The sequence below is a fragment of the Physeter macrocephalus genome, chromosome 12 (assembly GCF_002837175.3).
Source record: "Physeter macrocephalus isolate SW-GA chromosome 12, ASM283717v5, whole genome shotgun sequence".
NCBI lineage: Eukaryota > Metazoa > Chordata > Mammalia > Artiodactyla > Physeteridae > Physeter > Physeter macrocephalus.
In genome coordinates this window covers 17,581,869-17,607,698 of record NC_041225.1, presented here as the reverse complement: position 1 = coordinate 17,607,698, position 25,830 = coordinate 17,581,869, and the positions used below count along the sequence as shown (strand labels likewise).

The following is a 25,830-nucleotide window of genomic DNA, read 5'->3' as shown; positions in this document are numbered from 1 at the left end:
GAGCTGCAAATGTTATACTCTGAGAACTACAAAAAAAATCATTGAAAGAAAACCTGAAGACCTAAATAAGTGGAAAGACATTCCATGTTCATGGATCTCAAGGCATAACATTGGCAATACTCCCAAAACTGATCTACAGAAGGAATCCAATCTCAATCAAAATCCCAGCTGCCCCCTTGTTTTTTTTTTTTTTTTTTTTTTTTGCAGTAATTGAGAGAATCTAATTGTAAAATCTGTATGGAAATGCAAGGAACCCAGAATAGCCAAAACAATCTCAAAAAAGAACAAAGAGAAATCACACTTCCCAATTTCAAAACTTAATACCAAAGCTGTAGTAATCAAGACAGTGGGATACTGCCATCAGGATAGACATACAGATAAAAGGAACAGAACTGAGAGTCCAGAAATAAAATCCTACACATATGGTCAATTGATTTGATCAAGGAATTAGTGGAGTAATAGTTTTTTTTTTAATGGTGCTGGGACAATTGAATATCCACAAGCGAAGAATGAAGTTGGACCCCTACCTCAGACAATATAAAAAATTTAATCCCAAATGGCTCAAAGGTCTAAATCTAAGAATTAAAACTGTAAAGCTAGAAAAAAACATAGTAAATCTTCATGACCTTAGATTTGGTGATGATTTCCTAGATCTGACACCAAAAGCACAAGCAACCGAAGAAAAAATAGATAAATCAGACTTTTTAGAAACTTTTGTTCTACAAACGACACCACCAAGAAAGTGAAACCACCACCTCCTATGGGAGAAAATAATGACAGCCCACAGAATGGGAGAAAATATTTGCAAATCATATCTAATAAAGGATTTGTATTTAGAGTATATAAAGAACTTATTCCTCAATAATAAAAAACTCAATTTTAAAATGGGCAAAGGATCTGAATAGACAGTTCTCCACACAAGACATACAAATGTCCAATGAACACATGAAAAGATACTCAACATCTTAAGCCATCATGAAGTGCAGACCAACCATAAGTCACAATAAGATACCACTTCACACCTACTAGAATGGCTATAATCAAAAAGTCAGATGATAACGAGTGTTGATGAGGATGTAGAGAAACTGAAACTCTAACACTGTTGGTTGGAATATAAAATGCAGCAGCAGCTTTGGCAGTTCCTGGAAAAAAAGTAAAACTACTTGGCAGTTCCTAAAACAGTTAAACACAGAGTTACTCTACCACCCAGCAATTTCACTCCTAGGTATACACTCCAAAGAACTGAAAACACAAGCCCACACAAAAACTTATACACAGATTTTTTTTAGCAGTATTATCGTAACAGCCAAAAAGTGGAACAACCTTGAATCCACTAACTGATGTATGGACGGGTAAATAAAATGTGGCACACCCATACAAGGAATTCTTAGGACATGTGATTCTAGACTTAGAAAAAATTCCAACCACTACCGTATCATCAATCACATCTATTAGTTTCACCAGAGCTCAGTACCTGAAACCTAATGACACAAATTTAATTAACACAGTACTTACTGTATTTTCAGAGACTGTTTATACCAGTTTACAGTATGAAGGAAGTTTCAAAAACAGAAAAACCAAACACTATGTTAAATCTCAATATAAAGTATCTTTCTATCACCAAAGGGAGCTTTGAAAACCAATGATTCTAAACAATGACTGCTACCTGGGTGAAAAGTAGGGATTCCTCTGAAAAAATATACCTGAAATTTTATATACCATGTCTGAAATGGGAAGGAATGAAACATTAAATCATCACTGTTTTCACTTTAAACAGACTATGAGACAGGCAGTTATTCAACTAAGGTTAAGTGAGAAAATTTTTTTAAAGAAATTCTGGCACTGATTGACCTATGGACAATGGCTGTCATTCTTCTGTTCTCCCTCTTTTGTTAAACTGTTCCTCTTTAACAGTTGCTTCACCAGTAAAGATCCTTTGGAAAGTCTACATTTTGGAATAGCAGGATTTCTTAAATCAGCTAGTACAGCACAGTTAAAAAAAAAAAAAAAAAAAACCCACAGGTTCTGGGGTCTGGTTTGGCTTAACAGCTGAGAGGCTCTAAGCCTCAAGCACATTATTATGCTAAATCTGTTTCCTCTTCTATATGTTATAAAGTAGTTCTTTTATCTTTATACCTTTCCCTTCCTCCAGATTCTCAAACTGGTTACAGCATAGTTACTTCTTCTACATTAAGTGTCTTCATTATTAAAATTATGTAAATACTGTGATTACTGCTAGAGCAAGTAGTATGCTGTGATTATTTCAATAGTTCAAAATACCTGATTTGAAATGTCTTAAAAATACATATTTGACACAAGGCATAAGTTAGAAAGGGAGGGGAAAAAGGAGTCATTTGTGTGTCACTAACTAAAACATTTGAATGCTGCTATAATGTCTTTTTCTCCCTGGTCTCTCCCTCTGTTATATATTATCACAAACTAATAACCAAATCGCAATTAAGGCCTCATCCTTTAATAACAGCTACTTTTAATAATAAGAGAGAGTTAAGTTCGTCAGACCATCTTGAAAAAAAGTTTTCCTACATTAACAGCAACCAAAACTATAAGACACCTAGGAATAAACCAAACAAGAAATATCCTAAAGGTTCAACTGAAGAAACTAATAAAGTTTTACTGATAATTAACCAAATAAAGAAGCATGTCATGTTACTAATTTGTTCATCACTATATTTCAGCACCTAGAACAACAGCTGGTACTTAACTGCTTAAACAGACAATATATTTCTTGAAGGGAATGATTCAATACCACAAAGATGTAAGTGTACCAAATAATCTAAAAACTTAATGGGACTCCCAATTAAAATCAGTCCCAATAAACTTTTAATAGACCTTGATAAACTCACCTATTATATAAAAAAATTTTTAAAATCATAAGTGGGTAAAATATCAAGAGCATGAACATACCCACAAATGTCTTAAGTTGTCCTGAGTGCTTCCCAAACATTCTAAGCACCTGTTGGACAAACATGAATGGAAGTCAAAAGACCTGGGAAATGTCTCACAAATGCCTAAATCTGGTTTAGGAATCCCTAAATAAACAGTTCTCAGAGTAGTTCCCCGCAACACAGTTCAGGGGGTCTAAACTAATTCAAGGGGTCAGAACTATTTTCAACATAGTACTACGAGCCTATTAGCTTTTTCATTCTCATTTCCTCACAACTGTACAGTGGTGTTTTCCAGAGGCCACACAATGTGTGATATTGCTACAGATTGAATGCACAAGCAGACAAGAATCAAGCTATCTTCTACTAAGCCAGATAATAAACGTTTACAAAATGTTTACCACCACTCTTTCCATAAATTGTTGAAAATGATTATTTAACAGTGTTATTTATGTTAATGTGATGTTATTTTTACTTTTAAATCAATATATTTAAATAACTTTTCAGTTTTAATTTGTAGTATGGTAAGTATTGATTGACCTAACCCACATAAACAAGCCTTTTGGGTTCCTTAGTAATTTAAGAGTGTAAGGGGGTCCTAGGACCAAAAAGTTTGAGAACTGCTTTTTAACCTAAGCAGACACTCAGTTCCTCAGTTAAACAATGCTTTGCCCAACGTATAGATCAACTGCCAGACTGGAAAAAACTTGGAAGGCTAAGTAAAGCACAACTAGTGGGCAAGTAACATCAAAAGTAGCTACACCAGCTCCCCAGAGATCACCAGCAGAGAAGGGAGAAGAGGTTTCTATAAGCTAAAAAGTTTATCATCTGCTTTCTTATTCATTTATGGCAAACTAGGACTTCTTCCCGTCCTTCCACATATTGATTACCTAAAGTATCAATGCAGGAACAAGGTAAGCCAAGAGAACTCTCAGATTATACATCTTTTTTTCTTTTTTGATCTAATGTATGCAGATAGTTTAATATTAATTCAAATATATTCAAATGAGAAATAAATTCCTTTGTAGAACTAGACTATTTGAACTATTTGCCACTTAGACTACTTCCTCTCTGGGATGCTTTAGAGTACCTGCTATGCTCACAGCTCCTCTGGACAGGTTCCTTAAGCAGATCACCATGCTTTCTATCACAGGAGAGGGACCCGATACCCTGATCATACCTGGCTAGGATGAATATCTGACACCAGGACAAAAAATCTAAAACGTAGGCAGCTGTCTCAGAGATAGCCAGAACTCCCCCAAAAGGAGGAATTTTACCAGGAATGATAGGAGCATTATGTGTAGTTAAAAACAAAGAGCTACTATACTAGCTCACCACCAACATAGAGAATCACAGCTGAAGATACCTGTACTCAATCCTGAAAGACGTCCTAATTCCTGAATGACATCCCCACCTTCATGTCTGACTGTGAGATAGGTGAAATAATGAGCTTCCTTCCCTCTATATCCTTTGTGAGGGGTGTAGATGTATTAATCCCATTTATTAAGGTAACATACCACATTCCTTACAACCTGAAAAATATAACTACCACACTTGGGGGATTAAAAAAAGGATCAGAATGAAGAATTGGAGCCTAATTGTGAAAAACTAGATAATCAGGATCATTTTTTCTCTGCACACATCAATAAGAGAACATTCATTGTGTTGTATAAATGGAAATGGTAAGACATTGCTACAGCACACAAGATGCCATAAGATATGGTCCCATTATGTAAGCTGATGACTGGGAAGGTTATAGGAAGAAATGAAAATATTGGCCTTATATTTTGTCTATATGACCTGTGAATATTGAATCCTACCCCAGTCAACTGAAAAAGGCAGGAAAACTTGCTGAACACCTATCAAAATCTCATTCTCAGAATTTCACAAGCTGAAACAAGATTCTAGAACTCAATGTTTAAACAAAGGTCAGTCACTGATAAAACATGTAATCCGAATAAAATTACTCAGATTAGACAGTAAACTCTAAATTTAAATGAACACCGAGTGGCTAAGAATTTAAAATAACAATATAAGGATTAAAACACTCAAATATTTTATGTTCTTTCCAAGAACTGAAAAGTGGCTCAATACCTTAACTTGATAGCTAATAGGCAGCTGCTCATTTCTCACCCAGTTCTTCCTGAGCAGAAACAAGTCTGGCTTAGGACAGCTCAGAAGGGAAGGAGAGGTGGGAGGAGTCCACGAAGCATTAAAAAACAAACAAAAAAACTTGATATTGGCTTATGAGAAAATGTGCTTTTCCATTACACTGCCACCATTTTTCCTTCAACACAAGCCGAAAAGTAAACACTGCAGATTTAGTCAGAGAAGAAAAAAACCCAGTAGCATTCCTTCTATACTATCAAACCAATCATTTAACAGGCTTTAGTGTTTGCAATTTAAACTTTATGTCATCCATGAAAATCTTTATTAGGAAAAGATGTTCACTTTTCTCTAAAAATACACGCATAAAAATAAATCTCTCATCTGAATAGCTTTTTTCCAATGTGAAAGAGCTTGAAAAAGAAAAACTGCAGCTAAAATAACATATACATAAATATTTTTAATCTAAAGAACAAACTTCTGTAGTTCTGATCCAAACAAACCAACTGTAAAACACAAAACGAAAAAAAAAAAACCACAAAACATAACTTTAATTAGAATCAGTGAAATCAGAAAACTGACTAGACAATTGATAATATTTAAGAAATCACTGCTAGTATTCCTTAGGCTTAATGATGACATTGTGATTGTGTTTTATGTTGTGTTCCTGTGGTTGTTTTTTTCCCAAGTATTTATCTTTCAGATACACCTGAAGGATTTACACATGAAAGGATTTTGAGAGTTGCTTTACCATATCCAGCAGAGAGATGAAACAGGGTCAGTCATGTGACAACAATGGTCGAAGCTGGGTAACTGGTACAGGTAGCTTTATTACAGTCATCTCTATTTCTTGTATAAGGTCGAAGAAAAAAAGTATCCTAGGCACCAAAACATCCTGTCAAAAGCATAGAAATTTCTCTCCCACTAAATCACCCCAGAATTCTGCTTCTTTCCTATTTATCTGCTTTGATTAACAATAAGTTCTATTCTTGAAACCAATGAACTTCCTCCAACAGACCTGTAACTGAAATACAAGACTCACCTTGGTGTCTTTTTAACGCCATTCATCAGATAGGTGAAGGCCAGTGAGGACACAACCCAGGATTCCAACTCACAACTGGTAATCTGATTTTAACTTCAAGACCACATATCCGTTTTGAGTCAAAATGAACTATCACAGGTTGTTTTTGTCTTCTGAATTTCTCTTACTATCCCCAGTATTTGAACTAAATTTGGTGAGTAGTACAGAAAGGTGAAAAGTAACAAATGTTGTTCACTCCCAGGAAGTAAAATCCTTTCAATGAAAAGGCGTAAAGAACTCAACCGAATATGACACCCAGAAATGTTCCAATAATCTCGGGGTACGCAAATCTACATACACCCTTACGCTCCCTCGCCCCAGAAGTCTTTTAAGTGGTTAGAAAAGACCGACCCTGGTTGGTTTGTTTAATCTCCTCCTCCTTTCTTAGGGGAGGTGCTAGAGAGCAAAGAAATGACCAAAAGGCCGGAAGAAGGAACGCGAAAAGCATGGAGTCTGGACAATCAGCCCTTAAGTAATTGAAAGCTGTACCCAAATTAAATGAAGTTAAAGGGAGCTTGCTGCTACGCTCCTCCCGGTAACTCCAACGCACCTGAGCGGCTCAGAGGGTGGGAACACCTGGCTGGAGACACTGCAGATCCCAACTCCCTCTCTCGCCAAGAATTCATAGGTACAAAGACATAAAAAGAACTCTTCCTGACCCCTAGCAAGAGTAACGCCACGAAAACAACTCCCAAGCTCCGGGCCACGCTGGCTGAGCCGCCCCCGGCCCCGCGAGGCCGCGAGCCCTGCCCCGCGAGGCCTCGAACCCCAAACGACTGCCCCGCTCCTCAGGCCGGACACCCCTTCTCCCGGGCCGGGCGAGGGGAGGCAAAGAGACGGAGTCTCGGCTGGGAACCCGCCCGCCGCGGAGGCCCTCCGCGCCCGCCCGGAACTGGGGTCTCGGGCCCGCGCCACCCACTGTGGGCCCCGGCCGGTGCCCCGCGGGGCCGCTCTCGAGCCTCGACCCCGGTCCGCCGCGCACCCACGGGACCCGTGCGACCCTCTCAGCCGAGCCGGCCGCCGCCGTTGGGACCCCGACAGTGGCTACCTGTCTTCGCTCTTGTTTTTCTGCTTCTTTCCCATCGTGTGTCAGCGGCGCTCGTAGCCCCAGCCCCTCTATTCGGTCTCTCACAGACCCACTGTCCCCCGGCCGACTTCGGCCTCTGCCGCGCTGCCGCCTCTCGCACCCGGATCTCCAGAGACCCGCGCACTGGGACAGGGCACATATGGTGTGAGCTCCGAGTGCGCAAGCGCATCGCCCCGCCGCTTCAGCGTGTGGACGCAAGGCGCGGCTTATTGAGTGCTGCGCCTCGGGTAGAGCGTCTCCAGTTGACCCGCCCTCCAGGCAGGAGCCCGAGCGCCCCCTTCCCGCAAGCGTCAGCCGTGCACGGACGCCCGTGCGGTTCCCAGATTCTAGAACACGGAGGTGGACGATGAGGCTGAAAATTCCACCGTCAGCCTTCTCCCTGTGGGGAACGCAGACTTGGGGAATCGGATCTCAGTTCAGGAGTAGACTTTCGGTTTCCCTTCCACCTTTAACCTCTGTCCCTTTGTACTCTCAGCCGCATGAAGTTCAGTAAAGAACCACAATGAACCCCTGGTGAGCTGTCTAGGTGTTCCCAAGGGAGTAGAGAAATCCAGCACAACATGAGTCCATGACTTACCAAAAAGGAAAAAAAAAAAACCAAACAAACCAGAAATCATAAAACAAAGACACACCCATTAATTCTGCAAAATAGATCATAATTTTTACATTCAAAGCGAGAGCAAGTTCTAAAAATGTGTGTCAGGGAAGTCGCGAGGGAACCTACTAGGGTTGTGAAAGTGTTCTATATCCGGATCTGGACGATGACACTACGAGTGTTAACTATGTAAAAACTATGGCGTATAAGTTATATTTCAACACATGAGTCCATGACTTACCAAAAAGGAAAAAAAAAAAAACCAAACAAACCAGAAATCATAAAACAAAGACACACCCATTAATTCTGCAAAATAGATCATAATTTTTACATTCAAAGCGAGAGCAAGTTCTAAAAATGTGTGTCAGGGAAGTCGCGAGGGAACCTACTAGGGTTGTGAAAGTGTTCTATATCCGGATCTGGACGATGACACTACGAGTGTTAACTATGTAAAAACTATGGCGTATAAGTTATATTTCAACTTTTTTTTTAAAGGGGGAAACGTTCAATAAACAGAATGGAAACGAAATTGGAGTGTCACTCCTGAGCAAGACAGTAGCTATTTTATTTCTGATGTAACATTATGTCAGAGCCTAAGAACGTAAACTCCAGGCTGAGCACTAAGAAACTACAAACTCCAGCATACGTCGCTCCCTCGCTCTCTGGGCTGTTTACACGGAGAGAAAGGTTGAGCCACCTTGGTTCCGGGCGGTGGGGCGGGGAAAGGGTGGGGGAGCAGCGCACGCGCAGAAGCGCTCACCGTACGCACGTCCCCTCCCTTCCCCCGCTCCACTTCCTGGGGCGTCGCAGATTGTTTCGCGTGAGAGCCGCGGCTAATGAGGAGGCGGAAGTGACGGCCGCTTCGCAGCCCCCCGCAGCTGCTACTAGGCTGAAGCCGGAGTGGATTGCTCTTCTGAAGAAGCTGGTTCCTCACTTCTCAGGTATCACCGAGAGCTCAGGTGAGGCAGAGAGTGGTGTGAAAAAGCCGGCCATGCATCTCGGTGCTAATGGACACCCGGCTGCTCAGCCTCCTGCCTGGGCGGGGGAGGGGCGCGGCTCGGGCGAGGTTGTCCGCGCCGCGGAGGAAGCTGTGGCGCATGCGCCCAGGGAAGCGTTGAAGCCGGGAGTACCTCAACTCTGACCTCATCTGTCTCCTGGGGCGCAGGGAGTGGCGAGGGTACTTCTGGGAAGCGGCTGGCGTGCAGCTAAGGGTGAGGCCCCCTGGTTGTTTGGGCGGGTGCGTGCCGGGGAAACAAGGAAATGGTTAGGTAATTTGAGGACAAGTCCCTGCCCACCATTCAGTTGAACTGAAAAAAAGAAGCTTGTTTTTTGGAGAATGAAGTTCCCAGGATACCTGCACCATCTCCTTTCCTCCTTTCTGATGCGGTGACCAGCACCACCTGCCCCCAGAGCAGCCCTTGTTAATCGTTTCTCCACCCAGTTATCCAAGACTTGAATTCTGAGCTCAGCCTATAAACCTCCAGGGATAAGCAACCGCTACGCCCCTGGTAAAGAACAGGGTCTGACACGCAAGTCAATGTTTAATGTCGAGTTTTCTGCCTCATCTGGCCCCAGTCCTGAGAGTCACAGCCTTACGTTTTTCTTGGGAGGTAGGGAGTGTGAAATTCATTTGCTACATTAGAAATACAGCTCCTTTAAAATTTTATACCGTTTATGAGGAAGTTATATTTTGGTTTTTTTAAACCCGGAAATATTTTTGAAACTTAACAATAAGTTGAACAAAAGCTACGCACATGTTCCTTCAAAGGTTGACAAACGTTTTTTGTGCATCTGCAGTGTTCTCAGCACTGCTAGCTCCAGGAATAGAAGGTGAAATCAAGTATGCTTTTTAAAAATTTATTTTTTTTTTGGCTGCGTTTGGTCTTCGTTGCTGCATGCAGGGTTTCTCTAGTCCCGGCAAGCGGGGGCTACTCTTCGTTGCGGGGCATGGGCTTTAGGCACGCAGGCTTCAGTAGTTGTAGCACGTAGGCTCCAGAGCGCAGGCTCAGTAGTTGTGGCGCATGGGCTTAGTTGCTCCGCGGCATGTGGGATCTTCCCGGACCAGGGATCCAACCCTTGTCCCCTGCATTGGCAGGTGGATTCTTAACCACTGCGCCACCAGGGAAGTCCCCGGTATGCTTTTCAGCTTCTTTTCATGTGTAGAAAAATGGAATCAGAAGCGAAGTTTGCAAGACTGTTTCTCTTCACTTCAACATTTATAGAGGGTCTGGTGGGCCAGGCTGCATGTCTGAAGCTGGGTGAATAAGCTCACAAGTTTATTCAGATTTTTGAAAGTGCTTCAGTAGTGGTTGCAAATGTATCACATAACTAATTGAGATGCAACAGCCTCCTGCTTTGATAGGCAAATTATAAATTGAAATTCAGGGGTACCCATAAAACATTTGATTTTCTACCAGCAACAATAATACGTTTCTTCTAAAATATGTAATTGAAATAGATAACAAGGACCTACTGTATAGCACAGGGAACTCTACTCAATATCCGTAGTAACTTAAATGGGAAAAGAATTTGAAAAAGGATACATGTATATGTATGAATGAATAACTTTGCTGTATACCTGAAATTAACATTATAAATCAACTATATGCCAATATAAAATGAATATGTAATTGAGAGAGAGCGTCCTTTCTTTTTTTTTGCGGTACGCGGGCCTCTCACTGTTGTGGCCTCTCCCGTTGCGAGCCGGACGCGCAGGCCCAGCGGCCATGGCTCACGAGCCCAGCCGCTCCGCGGCATGTGGGATCCTCCCAGACCGGGGCACGAACCCACGTCCCCTGCATCAGCAGGCGGATTCTTAACCACTGTGCCACCAGGGAAGTCCCGAGATCTTCCTTTCTAATCTGAATTAGATTTTATTTTTTTTAATATTTATTTATTTATGGCTGTGTTAGGTCTTAGTGGTTGTGGCATGCGGGCTCTTCACTGCAGCACAGGCTTCTCTCTAGTTGTGGCTCTCAGGCTCCAGAGCATGTGGGCTTTGTAGTTTGCGGCACACAGGCTGTCTAGTTGAGGCGTGTAGGCTCAGTAGTTGCGACTTGAGGGCTTAGTTGCCCCGCAGCATGTAGGATATTAGTTCCTTGACCAGGGATCGAACCCACGTCCCCTGCATTGGGAGTTGGTCTCTTTACCACTGGACCACCAGGAAGTCCCTAGATTCTATTTTTAAACTCTTACCTTACATAGAGGACTGATGGAAAAATCAATATTCTTTTTAATATTTGTAGTGTTATATTGTTTGACTTCAAAGTTAAGAACACTGAGTGTCAGTAAATCAATACCAGTATCAATCTTTGTGGCCTCATAGACTTTATTAGGTAATGGGAGAACAGGAATGGAAACTAAAGCTTAGGGAACATCAGGCAGAGTTCTTTACATAAGTTGTAATGAGCTCTCTTCAGAGTTAAACAAATCATTTAGGCAGAGATGAAAAATATGTCTTTTTCTCAACTCTGCTCTATGTTGAAGCAAAGTTTGGTGGGTGTGTGTGTGTAAAACCTCACTGCAAATTTTATCTTGTTCACAGTCATTTCTGCTTTTCTTCCCTCTTCCTTTGGTAAAGAACACTGTCAGTATACAGCACTAGGTTTAATTTCATCATTCATTTCTGTCTGGTCTGGCGATGGTCTTAAAGATTTGTCTTTGCTTTCGGGTAGTAAAACACAAACTAAATCAAAAGCACCTCAACTTGGGTCTAAATCGTTTTTGAGTGGTGTGACTATAATCCATTGAAAGTTAAATTTTAAAACATTTAAATAAAAATTCTTAACATGACGTGCTTGGTTGTCAGCAGAACACTTTGGACTACAAATTAGATACTCGCTAGCATTTTTGAAACTAAGAGAAAACTGTCTTATTTTTTTCTCTAACTTTGTAAACCTTCTCCCCAGCATCAAGGCTGAACTGTACCATTTAGAAGAATGGAAGCGAATGCATCTGTTGAAATGTTTTCAAAAGTCCTAGAGCATCAGCTGCTTCAGACCACCAAACAAGTGGAAGAACACTTGGATTCGGAAATTCAGAAACTGGATCAGATGGATGAGGATGAATTGGAACTCCTCAAAGAAAAGAGACTCAAGGCACTGAAGAAGGCTCAACAGCAGAAACAAGTAACCTCTCTGCCCTGCTTTCTGAAATTGCTCTAACAGTATGCTTCTAACAACTTATATATACCCGTGCTGCAGTAGTCACTTGTAGTTTTTAGGGTGGTTTGACCTCAAAGTACCTAATGCCATTAAAAATTTGCCCAGAAAAAAGATTAGTTTTAAAGATACATTCAGAATTAGCTTGATCAGTATATTAATCCACAGTCAAGTACAAGAAACACGTACCCAGGATAATCTTCTGAGCTCAGATTTGTGTGGATGAGGAGAGAGTGGATGAGGATGTGGGCAGAGACATAGGGGTCAGTGGGTTCCCTTTCAGGTGGAGTTATGAGAAAGCCTGTCATTACTTAGCTGTGCTCAAAGCAAATGCATCATTAAGGAGTGTATTTGAGAGTTTAAACTCTTTATGGAAGCTTTACCAAAGAAATAAGGAGAAAAATATCAGGGCCTCCGGTAGGTCTCAGCTCAGTGTAAGCCAGCATGAAATGTATAGATACCAAAACTTGTCACACAGTCTCGACTGTGTTAGTGTAAGTCCAGAGATGGCACTCCTGCCCGTTTCTAGTTGGACCACTTCTGGAAGACTGTTCAGAGGAGGACAGCCAGAAGACGAAGTCTAGAGGTCATTTCATATGAGAAAGTCAAAAGAAAATGGAAACGTTCAGTGTGAAGCAGGGAGGACATAGGCGATGTAGGATATTTGAAGGGCTGACGTGAAGGAGATTAGAATTTCTCTATCTCATCTGTGGTCCAAGCTGGGATCCTCAGCCCATTGTTCTGGATATACTGTGATTCAGTGTGAGAAGAGTTTTCTAAGAACAGAGAGAACATATACAAATGCTTTTTTTTTTTTGGCCGTACATGGGCCTCTCACCGCCGGGGCCTCTCCCGCCGCAGAGCACAGGCTCCGGACGCGCAGGCTCAGCGGCCATGGCTCACGGGCCCAGCCGCTCCGCGGCACGTGGGATCTTCCCGGACCGGGGCACGAACCCGTGTCCCCTGCATCGGCAGGCGGACCCCCAACCACTGCGCCACCAGGGAAGCCTCTACAAATGCTTTTTAAGCACACCTGCCAGACACTGTTGTAGTTATTTTCACGTTGTCCATTCACAGTAACTCGATGAGATAGTTGCTTTATGATCTCCACATTACAAATGAGGAAAGTGAGGCTCAGAAAGGTTATTACAATTCATAGCCTGATAAGTGGTAGAGCAGTGATTCAAGCCCATGCCTTCTGCGTGCAAGTCCAGTCCTCCCTTTTATTAAAACCAGCTCCTGAGAAAGGAAACAAGCTTCCAGTTGAGGGGATCAGCTTCCTGGCACAGGAAAGGTTCAAGAAGCTGAAATGTCTGTCCGACATGGATGATAAGGGTTGATTTATTGATTTGTGGAGTTGGATTAGGTGACTTGCGGGATCTTTGTTTCTGGACACTACGTGAAGACAAACACCTTTTTCTTCCCAGGATACTACCCATTGGTGGCCAGTACAGAAGAAGTTTGCTGTCTCTGAGTTAGTCATCAAAAGCAGACAGGGCTCCTGAGCTTCAGAGCTGCAGTACCTGCCCCCTCCCCAAAGACGGATTGGCTTTATCTCACAAGCATTATTTTTTAAAGCTATGTAGTAACTTGGATCAAATGCTTCTGATTTTAATAGTTTCAGTGCAAAGAAATTAAGTAGATGGTTACATTCTAAGTCTCTCTATAGTCTAAATTTTTACTTTCGAAGTTCTAAGAAAACATATGTTTTAAGTTACCAAGACAGATAATCATCTTAAATATGAGCCACTCTGTGGAGATAGTCATGGCCCACAGACTGTATTTGCATTGACACTAGCAAGATAGGAAAGTACATCACCGAAAGGAATTCATTTCTCTCGAAGACAAAATCAGCTTGATTACAAAATATTATAGTGATTTGGACATAAAATATAAAGTGATATTGAAAGAGATATTTCACATGTGTGATATTTTCCCTTTTCTCCAAATCAGGAATGGCTTTCAAAAGGACATGGGGAGTACAGAGAAATCCCTAGTGAGAGAGACTTCTTTCAAGAAGTCAAAGAGAGTAAACAAGTGGTTTGCCATTTCTACAGAGACTCCACATTGAGGTAATTTGTTTCCCTCAGTGACTGTTCTTGAACATGATGAGATTGTTGAACAGAGATACACTGATTTAATAGAGAAATTAAGAAAAATATAAAAGGAAGTAATTCCTAAGTTGTCTCTTTGTACTAGAATTATATTAAAGTTAAGCAATCATTAAAGATTAACTTAAAAACCAGTGACATACAAAAGTACAAATTATAGAAGAACAGTATTTCCATAGAAATGGCTATTTCCTGAACTATATTTTCACTAGCTAATTTTTAAAACATCTTAGAAATGAACACTTTAATTTTTTTATCAATGCCAAAAGAATTCTACTTTTGTCCCTACTATTATGATACAGCCACAGTGTTGGAAATGGGGCCAACACCTGAACACCAGCTTTGAATTCAGTCACTTCTTCTCAACTTGCAATTCACCAGGAGACAGTGGCTTGACCAAGCCTTTCACCTGAAGCAGAGTTGGGGCACCAGGCATGGCTGGAAGGAGAATAAAGTGATTTCTATTAGACGAACCCAGGTCTGCCAACCTCTCTTTGGAAGCAGATCCCTCAAAGCGAAAATAGCCCCAGAAGAGGTTATATCTTAAACCAGAGGACTCAAGCCTTTTTTTTTTTAGCCCCCAAAATTGAATACTTGCCAACGTTTAAATGTTGGCAAAAAAACTTTTAAATGTTGGCAACTAATCAGATTTTAGATTTTTTTTTTAAGTATCAGATAACTTGATAACAGACCTAGAATTGTATGAAAGCAATTCACTGATGCCGAGTAGCTCCTGCCCCCCTTAGACACACACTCCAATGCAGAGTCTCTGTTATTCCCTGGGATCCCAGCACCGCCCTCTTCTCGCATTTCCATAGCCTGCCTGGCCCTTGTCTTTGCATCATCACCCAACAACGTGGCTATTAGTTAACACCTTTCAGGGACTGATTGCCTGGGATTTATTGACTAAGAAAATAAAGGTGAAAGAAAATAACTGAGATGATGAAATCTCCTATAAGGGAAAGTGGGAAAGAGATTAGGAAGGTAAATAGAAGATTGATATTATTTGTCCACGTATTTATTAGATGTCTCTGCCCACTAGATTGTTAGTTTTGTGAAGGCAGAGGGTTTGCCTTTGTGTCGTGGCCCACTGTGCTCTGGGTTCCTAGCCATAGAGCAGCATTGACTACACATAGTAGGTACTCAGTAAGTATACTTGATGGATTTATAAACAATGCAGCACCAGCAGTACTTACCTTAAAACAGAACTGAAAAGTCAAGATTGAAAGGAGGTGATAGAGATATCGATAGGTAGATATCAAAGTTTCTGGCACATAGTACGCTAGATGCTTCATGTTGTATAAAATCCTGGAGCTTCACAATCACCGTTTGAGGTAAGTACGTATAATTTCTGTGCTTCATGCGTGGACACCAAGACTTGGAGAGATTAAGTGACCTACCTAACGTCACTCAGCTACTAAATGATAAAAGAGGATTTGAACCCAGGTTTTAAGCCTAATGCTGTTTTAACTACACCGTAACTACTACTTCTGGATTTTTAAAAAATGGATTAATTGACAAGTGGGACACAGACGTATTTAAAATAGATTCCGTATTACTCCAGTAAAACAATGGAGTTGATTTTTGTACAAATCTTCAAGAACGTATTTCTCAAAATGATTTGTCACTTGTTTGGAACTTCATTCAAAAACCACTTATTCCCCTACCATTTTTCACTAAAATCCCATTGCTGCAGTAGGTGGGTGATATATAGAAAGAATCACTCAGAGGCGATGATACATCAAGCTTATAAGAAACTCCGTGGACCCAAACCTAACTCAGGAAAAACTATACCAAGAAGTACCCAAAAAGCCTACTAGTAAAACCAGCTATGAAGCATTCTGTGTCTTAGTCATCAAAAGCAGTAGTTCTCAAACTGTGCTGGGTGTGAGAATCACTTGCATGTTTCTCAGCTCAACTCCCAGAGAATTTTGATTCATTTGCATATTTAAAAAGTTGACTGTAATAATCACCTTTGGGTAAGAACTACTGCTCAAAAGATTATTACAGTAGTCTTTCAGAAACACTAGAGGGTTGGCCAGTTTAAAATATAATTTAAAGAAAATATCGCTTTCCACTTTTCAGGTGGCTTAAGAAAGGTTACTGCTGGTATTTTTCATTTCTTTAGAACCGTAATGACCATATTTGTAGCCCTTAACCGTGATATGCTTCTCACTAACAGAGTTGCACAGTTGGAAGGGTTCCTTCTCAGTGACACCATTCAGTCTTTCTTAGTGGCTTCCGAATATGGCACCACATGTTCATTTCTATTTCTGGGAACTGTCTTCCGAGTTCTGTCAAGTTCAGATTTGTCAACTATGAGATGCCAGGAAACATGCATAAGGGAAATGACAATTTTTTATTCTTAACCATGAACATGACAACTTTGTGAACCACTTAAGGCATAATTTGAATACTTTGTTTTTTATAAGTATCATTAAGGGAGGTCTGACTTTCTAGAATACGATATCATGAGAGGTAGAAAAAGAGGTACCTAACCTATGAAATGGAAATGAGGTTATCTGATAGAAGCATAGGTTGGCTGCCAAATTATGAGATTCAGAAAAACTAAAAACTTAGATGTGCCTTAATATTTATTTTGAAAAAGAAATCTGTTGTTTTTAGCTTTTGATTTTCTGTGTGTTGTTATTTATAGGTGTAAAATACTAGACAGACATTTGGTGATTCTGTCCAAGAAACATCTTGAGACCAAATTTTTGAAGCTGAATGTGGAAAAAGCACCTTTCCTTTGTGAGAGACTGCGTATCAGAGTCATTCCCACGCTAGCACTGGTGAAAGATGGAAAAACACAAGAGTTTGTTGTTGGATTTTCTGACCTAGGAAACACAGATGACTTCACCACAGAAACTTTAGAATGGAGGCTGGGTTGTTCTGATATTCTCAATTACAGGTAACTTTTAGTAAACTATCAATTTATATTAATTCACATATCCAGTTGATTTTTTTAGAGAATTTTTTTATGTTAACATTTATTTTATGGAACTAAGATCTTTAAGCTGAGATGTAGAAAAATTTTTACAAAGGAAAAGCATATTTCTTAAAGCATACATTAGCATGATCTTACAGCAAAATCAGTTATAAATAAAATTGATCTTGGATCTTGGAGTCCATCTAACTATAAAAGTTTTCCAACTAACAGATCCTATGGAATCTAATTCTCTGTTAATCTGGAAACCCAAAAGGACACTCCAGAAGAATTGACTCCTTCCTAATTTAAATGAGATTAATCAAATTGATAATGACTTACATTAAAAATCTAATGTTTGAAAGTAGATATTCCTGTATCACTTGTAGAATCTGATAAAATATATTAAAATCTCATCTCTATGCTTAGGTTAAATTACTTACTCTGGGAAACAGTCTCAGAAAACCATCTGTTGATAAAATCCAACTTCCATTTTCTGCTTATCTCTTTGTCCACTTCTCTAGACAAATAATTTATCTAATTCCACAAATCAGAGCATATCATCTTATCTTTTGTGCCTATTTTTGATTTGCAAAAATAACAGGTAAAATTTTCCAGTTATTCCAGTCAGAGTGCCTTTTGATAAGTAGAAAGTTCTCTCATCTTTTTACTTCCCTTCCTCCTTTATCTCTGAATCTCTCCTCCACATGCATAAATCATTCCTACATTGTAGTGATTGATTTTGGAGTTTTAGGTTTTATTTTCTTAATATTAAGTAAAATGTTAATATTAAATAAAATTATTTTGAAGTGATTTCAAACTTTAAATAAGTTGGAAACTAGTACAAAGAATTCTTAAATTCTTGTATATCATTCACCCATGTCCCTCAATTTTCAACATTTTATATTTGCTTTATCATTCTCTTTCTAGATATAGATAAACTTTTTTCCAGAACCATTTGATTGGACGTTGTAGATACACTGTCCCTTTACTCCTGAATATTTCTGTGTGCATTTCCTAAGAACAGGAACGTTCTTATACAACCACAGTACAATTTATTAAAACACAAAGTACATAGTTTACAGACCTTATTCAAATTCCACCATTGTCCCAGTAATGTCCTCCAGACTGGAAAAATGGGTTCCGTGTACTTACTATGTATTTTTCGTTTCCATTAACCTGTAGCAACTTGTTCCCCTCCTTTGTTTTGAATACTTTAACATTTTTGAAGAGTACAAGCTAGTTATTTTATAGAGCATCCCCCAGTTTGTTTCATAATTAGATTCAGATTCTGCATGTTTTCCACAGGTATATTATGGGAGTGATGTTGTATTCTTTCTTCTCAGTGTACCATATCAGGAGATATATGATGGTTTGTCTCATTGCTGGCGGTGATAACTGTGCACTGGTTAACCAGTTGTCCACCAAGCCAACTGGTGATTTAAGGAGGAACTTTTCCAGACCCCACATTAACTTACTTCTTCATTTATCTGTAGTAGAATGGGCTGTGGATTCTTCTATTCAGTGGATTATAGTCTGTTGCTGTTATTATTTACTTTGAAGCTCAGATTGCCTCAGATTTGGCCAGTGAGAGCCTTTCATACTGGTTTCTGTGTCCTTTTGACACATCCCCATAATTCTTTGAGCACTTTCTTTCTGGTGCACGTAAGATCTTTTAGGGGGCCTCATGTTATACTCTCCATAGGAATTGGCTTTTTCTCCTAGACGCCATGGTTCCTTTCAGTGGCAAATGATATTTCAAAACCAAGATCTAGCTGCTAGGAATATTTCCAGATATTTTTGAAATATTTTTCAGGCGTCATGAAAAGAGTTCCATACTAATTCTGGGTTAATGATAATGAATTCCATGAGTTTTGTTGATGTCTATAGAGATCTAAGCATTATAGAATCAAACCAGTCACAACAGGCTATCAAAAATAGAGCATGGTTTTCCTGTGTCATTCTCAGGAAAGAATCTAATACAGATTCAGCATACCCAAAACAGATAAAAATAACTGATTTCCTTCTGTGCTTTTTCAGTCAGAAATTTTGTTGGTGCATCCTGTGAAATGTTAATCGGTAATTAATGATAAGAAAATAAAACGCTGATCTAAAGCATTTGGTAGTACATAGTAAGGTTTAAAACTATTAACTATCAGTGTAAATAATATACCTCTTGACACCAACATTTTAAAGAAAATTTTACTCTATTCCTTGTGTTACAACGAGGATAGATTTTTGTGCAGTTTAGTATACCAGCTGTACTAAATCATACAGAATAAGTGTTTTTCAAATTTGCTTTCTTTTTAGTGGAAATTTAATGGAGCCACCATTTCAGAGCCAAAAGAAATTTGGAACAAACTTCACAAAGCTGGAAAAGAAAACTATTCGAGGAAAGAAATATGATTCTGACTCTGATGATGATTAATTCTTTGTAAATCGTCTCCTGACTTCAGAATTAGATGTGTTTTCTAAATTCTGTTGATTTCAGTACATTCGTCTCCTAATGGTCACATTCTAGAGTTTTATGCAGTTGCATCACATTGAAAAACATCTGTGATATTTTCTGTGTGGAGCTCGTGTTTAAGTTGAGGAAAACTTCTGAGTTCTAAAATTATCTGAGGAGGGTCTGGATTCTCTATTTTTGAGATTGGTTTTATCACAATATGATTCTTACATTTTTATACCATTCACAATTGTGTTTTTAATCTACTGGATTGGAAATAGAAATTCAGCACACTATTCCAGGACTAATTCTTACCCAGCATTATTTACTTTATAAAGAGGTCAAGTAACATTTACTGGTGTAACAGACTGCACTTGCAAATGATTAGAAACACTCTTTACTTCTGGAATATATTTAAGTAACTATTAAAGAGCTGTATTTATTCTGTATGTTGCATGGTGTTGTTGAGTCAACTGATGGCAACAGCAAGCTTTTTCAGGTTGTGAACATACTGCCTTATTTAAAGGGTCTTGATTGCTTGTATTTTAAGACATGTATTAAACAATCAAGAAGCACTTTTGAAATGGCAACATGAGGAGACGTACAGACCCCTCAGTGAAACAATCATAACTGGTAAATATTTTTTTAAAAATTAAAGTCTCTGGAAATTGTCATAAGAGCACACGGCAAACAGAAACATTTATCCAAGAAAATACTCAATCTTGGTAAGAATAGTGAGTCTGTGGTATTTGAACCATGACCCTGCACCCTTCCTCCCCTCTTCTCCCAGTCTTGGCCTACGGTTTATCCCTAGGAGGAGCAGACTGCTAGCATCTCTCATTCCCCCAAGGTCTGTGTTGCAGAAGCTCTGTTCCAAGCAGCAGTAGCAAAGAGGTCTGAGCCTGCCTTCCTCCACCCAGTCCCCACTTGTAGCGCAGAATATCTACCCCAGGAATACTGTTTTCTAATCACTGTTGCCCTGGCGTACTCATAAACTAGAGCAATAGTGATTAGGGTGGAGGTTCCATGGAAGGAGAGGCAGGCAGAGAAGATCAGGGGCTGTACCACCCACTGCTCTACTTACAGACCACTAGCAAAGCCAGCTACTCTCCCCATCCCCAGTGCTGGGGGAGTAGCACAGAGGTTCTGCCCAGTGGGAGAAGCAGGCTGTAAAAACAGCTTCCATAGCGTTCCCTAAAGGGACTGACTTTATTTAGAGCAGAGTGAGAGAAGTTGAAGCATGAGGATGCTGCTGCAGACAAAGGAGACTTCAGGTGGGGTTGGGGGTGAAGTAAGAGGAGCCTGGGCTCTCCAGGTTAGCAAAACAAGCAGAAAGGAAGGCCAGTGAGAATTTCAACAGAGAATGAAAGAGGAAGTTCAGAGTAACCCCACGGTTGGAACAAACCTCAACAATTACAAAAACCTAAATTCAGTTAGATTGAACCGTGCGGCAATTTATGTCCCAGGGCGTCGTCAAATAATAGGTCCACCGGCAATTAGTGGATGTTAACAGCACAGCGTGATAACAGTGGAGACAGACCAATCAGAACTCTTACGGGGATGGCAGGGAAAGAAACAGCAAGGGAGCCCTGCTAAAACTACTGTTCTTGGGGCTGAGGGGAGGCGTCAGCAGCACTGCATGTGCCCAGGCGACATAGGCAGCATCAGAGGCCATACAGTTCAGGGTAAGTGGACTTAGCCAGAATGGTCCAGCTAAGTCACTAACCATGTAAGCAAACAAGCCCTGGAGGAGAAGGGACTATGAGTCTCCAGAACTGCTGTATTATGTAAGATGTCCAGTTTTTTTTGTTTGTTTGTTTTTGCGGTACGCGGGCCTCTCACCGCCGTGGCCTCTCCCGCTGCGGAGCACAGGCTCCGGACGCGCAGGCCCAGCGGCCACGGCTCACGGGACCAGCCGCTCCGCGGCATGTGGGATCCTCCCGGACCGGGGCGCGAACCCGTGTCCCCTGCATCGGCGGGCGGACTCTCAACCACTGCGCCACCAGGGAAGCCCTAAATGTCCAGTTTTGAACCAAAAAAATAAGATCTACAAGTAAACAGGAAAGTGTGACATACATGGTGGGGAGAAAAGCAAAAAAAAAGTTGCCTTGAGTGGGTCCAGGTATTGGAAGCAGACAAAAACCTGAAAGCATCTAAATATATATACATACGTACACACATACACATACTAAAACCATGCTGAAGGTAAAGGAAGGTATGATAATATTCCCTCAAAGAATATTAATGGAGATAGAAAATATTTTTAAAGAACCAAATGGAGATCTCTGGACTTAAAAAGTATAATAACTGCAATGAAAGATTCATTAGAGGGACTCAACAGTAGCTTTGCAGTAGAAAGCCAATGTGGGGATTAATACAGATAATGCAATCAGAACAGGAAAAAGGAAAAAAAAACAGCTTCAGAGAAATATGGAACATCAACATATATGTCATGGAAGTGCCACAAAGAGGAGAAACAAGTGAGTAGAAAAGTTATTAGAAGAAACAGTGTCTAAAAATATCAAATTTGATGAAAAGCATTAATCTAAGAAGGTCAGGTTCTGAAAATAAAGGGATCCACGCCCGGAAATACCAGAATAAAAATGTTAAAAGACAGAAGAATCTTGAAAACAGAAAAACCACTCATCATGTACAAGGAAACCTCATTAACAGTTGACTTATCAGAAACGATGAGGACCTAAGGCAGTGGAAGGACATGCAAAGTGCTAAAAGGAAAAAACTCAACCAAAGAGTTTACATCTAACAAAACAGTCTTTCAGAAATGGAGACAAAATGACACACAGATTTTAAGAATTCATTCCCAGGAAACCCACCTTACAAGAAATGCTAAATGATGTTTTTCCGTCCTAAAGGAAGTGAGACCCCACAATTATTCAAACCCTTACCAAAAAACAATGCCAATTAAAATGTAAGAAATTATTAAAGACATTGTAACAACTTATTTTCCCTTCTTTCAGCTGATATAAAAGCAATTGTATAAAACAATATACATATATATATAATTGTGGTGTTGCACCTATAACATGGAAACATATTTGCATATAACACTATAAAGCAGGTGGGAGCAAATATTTCATACTTCAATAATGAAACAACAGAAGCTAACAAGAAATTGTGAATTAAAAGGTTAATTTTAAAAATCTAAAAATATATTTGTTCAGCTACTTTAAAACAAAATTATAGAAAGTATTATGTGTTTAACATATAGTGATGCAATGTGTGTAACAAAGGGAAGAAGTGATAGAGCTTTATAAGAGTAACATTTCATTAGAATTAAATCGCTATACAGCTAAAGTAGATTCTGACAAGATGTATACTGTAAGTCCTACAGTATCCACTAAGAAAATAATTCCCAAAATATACAGAAAAATATTATTAAAGAATATAAAATATTACACTAGAAAATATTCACTTCAAGAAACCAGAAAAAGGAGAACAAAGGAACAAAGAAGATGTAACATGTATAGAAGACAAAAAGGTAAAAGGACATGTAAACCCAACCATATACATAGTAACAATACATGTGAGTGAATTATTACTCATGCCTAACAATGATTAGGCAAAGGTGGTCAGACTGGATAACAAAAACAAGACTCAACTATATTCTGTCCACAGGAGACACACTTTAAAATCAAAGGTAAAACTACAATGAAAAAGCTATACCATGCAAGCACCAGTCAGAGAACTGGAGTGGCTAAACTAATAGACTTGAAAATAAAAGCTTATTACAGATAAAGAGGGTAATTTTATGATAGAAAAGAACCTGTCAGGAAGCTATAACAACGTAAACATCTGTGCACCTCACAACAAAACTCATGTTCTTGACAATTCTGTATTTTGCTGCAAGAATTCTGAAGCAGAACTTGATAGAATTGAGGGGAAAGTAGACTATTCAGCAATACTAGTCAGAGACATGACCCTGCCTCCCCTTTTTTTTTTTTTTTTTTTTGCAGTACGTGGGCCTCTCACTGTTGTGGCCTCTCTCGTTGTGGAGCACAGGCTCCAGACGCACAGGCTCAGCGGCCATGGCTCACGGGCCTAGCTGCTCCATGGCATGTGGGACCTTCTCGGACCGGGGCATGAACCTGTGTCCCCTGCATTGGCAGGCGGACTCTCACCACTGCGCCACCAGGGAAGCCTCCTGCCTCCCCTTTAAATAATGAATAGAAAAACTAGTTAGAAGATCCATAGGGAAATAAGACTTGAACAGCACTATAAACCAACTACACTTAACACATCTATAGAACATTCACACAATAGATCTTGAGAATTCTCAAGATCACGTGGAACATTCTCCAAGATAGACCATATGTCAGACCATAAAAAAGCCTCAATAAATTGAAAAAATATTAAAGTCGTAAAAAGTATGTTCTCTGACCACAATGGAATGAAATAAAGACAAAACTGAAAAATTCAGAAATATGTAGAATTTAAAGAACTCTTAAATAACAATGGGTCAAAGGGAAAGTTCACAAGATAAATTAGGAAATCCTTTGAGATATATGAAAATAAAAATGCAACATACCAAAACTTATGGGCTGCCACTAAAGCACCATTTACAGGGAAATTAATAGCAGTAAACACCTATATTAAGATAAAAAGATCTCAAGTCAATGATCTTCCACCTTGAAATACTGGTAAATGGGAAATTTATAGTAGCAAACACATTTTAAAAAGAGGGAGACTTCCAGTTTCTGGTACAGCTTGTAAGAAGCTTGGAAGTCACCATTCCATCCTAACAAGTAAAAAGCTGAACAAACTGAAAGACCAACAACTCTTCTTATATCCATAAGAGAAGTTAGGTCACAGGGAAAACCACTGTTCCTAAAATTAGACAGACCAACAGATAATATAGAGAATTACAACTTACTGGAGCAGCAATCTCCTTGGGAACCAGTGCCAGGGTAGGGAAACCTCAACTATAGTTTGATGAATTTCTGGAGGCTCAGTGTGGACAAGTCAGAGTTAAAACCTCCAGGGGAACTCATTCATCCGGGGAGGGGAGACCCTACACTTGTGAGTGTTACCTCCGGGATCTCTATCAGATTCTCAAAGTGAGTGTCAAAGAAAAATCCTGTCATGGTTCTGTCAGGGGGAAGGGAAAAGGAACCATTTTGAAATATGCCAGAGCATTCTGTTCTCCTTAATAAGGTCTGGCCTTCAGACCAAAACCTAACTGCTCTGGGGAAGGGAAATACCCAACCCTAGTCCCAATTTACCATCCTGTCCCACCTAAGAGGTGAGGAGAAAAAAAGCATGAGTGAAGTTCACAGTCCAGAAGCACAGGCTCACTAAAAGTCAGAGACATAATCATAGGAATAAAATGTTTTTGCTCCTCCCAAACCTTATCACAACACTACTAAAGGCCTGTTTACAACAGTTCCTCTTACCCAGTACATCATGCTCAACTATCAAGAAAAAATTAAATGACAACAGTAAAAAGCAAAAAAAAAACCCCACAATTTTAAGAGACAGAGCAAGCATAAAATCCAGACTTAGATATCACAGGGTGTCAGAATTATTAACTAGGTTTTTAAAACCATGATTATTACGTTAAGGGCTCTAATGGATAAAGTAGACAGCATACAAGAACAGGTGGGCAATGTAAGCAGAGATACTTAAAGTGTAGGAAAGAACAAAATAGATACTAGAGATCAAAAATACTGTAACACAGATAAAGAATACTTCTGATGGACTTATTAGTAGACTAGTAGACATGGATGAGGAAAGAATATCTGAGCTTAATGATATTGCAATAGAAACCCCCGAAACTGAAAAAGAGGGGAGAAGGGGGGGGCTAAAAAAATAAGAATATCCAAGAACTGTGGGACACCTATAAAAGGTGTAACATAAGCATGGTGGGAATACCAGAAGGAGAAAAGAGAAAGGAACAGAAGAAATATTTGAAACAATAATGACTGAAATTTTCCCAAAAATTGATATCAGATACCAAACCATGGATCCAGGAAATCTCAGAGCACACCAAGAAGGAAAAATGCCAGACAAAACAAAACACAAAAACCTTCACTGAGGCATATCATTTTCAAACTACAGAAAAATCAAAAAGAGAGAAAAAAATCCTGAAGGAAGCCAGAAGGAAAAAATACCTTTCACTCTTCTGTAGGTAAGTTAAGAATTACAGACTTCTCCTCAGTAACCATGTGAACAAGAAGAAAATATAGTGAAACGAAAATGTTGAGAGAAAAAAGCCCACAAACCTAAAATGCTGTACTCTGTGGCATTACCCTTCAAAAGTGAAAGAGAGATGGGCTTCCCTGGTGGCGCAGTGGTTGCGCGTCCGCCTGCCGATGCAGGGGAACCGGGTTCGCGCCCCGGTAGGGGAGGATCCCACATGCCGCGGAGGGGCTGGGACCGTGAGCCGTGGCCGCTGAGC

General features: G+C 39.9%; 2 protein-coding genes across 11 annotated transcripts in view; one reads left to right on the top strand and one right to left on the bottom strand.

Annotated features, from left to right (window-relative positions):
* EIF5B (eukaryotic translation initiation factor 5B) overlaps positions 1 to 7,361 on the bottom strand; it is a 70,415-nt gene extending 63,054 nt beyond the window's left edge. For 2 of the 8 annotated variants that reach the window (XM_028497106.1, XM_028497107.1), the window contains exon 1: positions 7,139 to 7,361. In XM_028497106.1, coding sequence (XP_028352907.1) covers positions 7,139 to 7,346 — 208 coding nt within the window. In that variant the 5' untranslated portion in view covers positions 7,347 to 7,361. Of the gene's footprint in view, positions 1 to 5,760; positions 5,888 to 6,051; positions 6,212 to 7,138 lie in introns of those variants that run through there. The other 6 variants (XM_007118526.4, XM_024129788.2, XM_007118521.4 and 3 more) reach the window with 6 other exon arrangements.
* A 1,134-nt stretch (positions 7,362 to 8,495) lies between these two features.
* On the top strand, positions 8,496 to 20,086 carry TXNDC9 (thioredoxin domain containing 9). 3 transcript variants are annotated; one of them, XM_007118532.4, is made up of 5 exons: positions 8,496 to 8,713; positions 11,681 to 11,899; positions 13,886 to 14,004; positions 16,700 to 16,954; positions 19,280 to 20,086. In XM_007118532.4, the coding sequence occupies exons 2-5, from the start codon at positions 11,711 to 11,713 to the stop codon at positions 19,395 to 19,397; spliced, it is 681 nt and encodes a 226-aa protein (XP_007118594.1). In that variant the 5' UTR covers positions 8,496 to 8,713; positions 11,681 to 11,710; the 3' UTR covers positions 19,398 to 20,086. The 3 variants fall into 3 exon arrangements, with proteins under 3 accessions (XP_007118594.1, XP_007118593.1, XP_007118595.1); XM_007118531.4 differs by having other exon boundaries at positions 8,505 to 8,731; XM_007118533.4 differs by lacking the exon at positions 8,496 to 8,713 and adding an exon at positions 8,925 to 8,983.
* Positions 20,087 to 25,830: the final 5,744 nt, after the last annotated feature.

Bases quoted from the DNA above. Each gene is read 5' to 3' on its own strand.
- TXNDC9 (XM_007118532.4), top strand. From the start codon at position 11,711: ATGGAAGCGAATGCATCTGTTGAAATGTTTTCAAAAGTCCTAGAGCAT. The intron at 11,900-13,885 runs GTAACCTCTCTG...TCTCCAAATCAG, and splicing joins AGGCTCAACAGCAGAAACAA to GAATGGCTTTCAAAAGGACA. The intron at 14,005-16,699 runs GTAATTTGTTTC...TGTTATTTATAG, and splicing joins TACAGAGACTCCACATTGAG to GTGTAAAATACTAGACAGAC.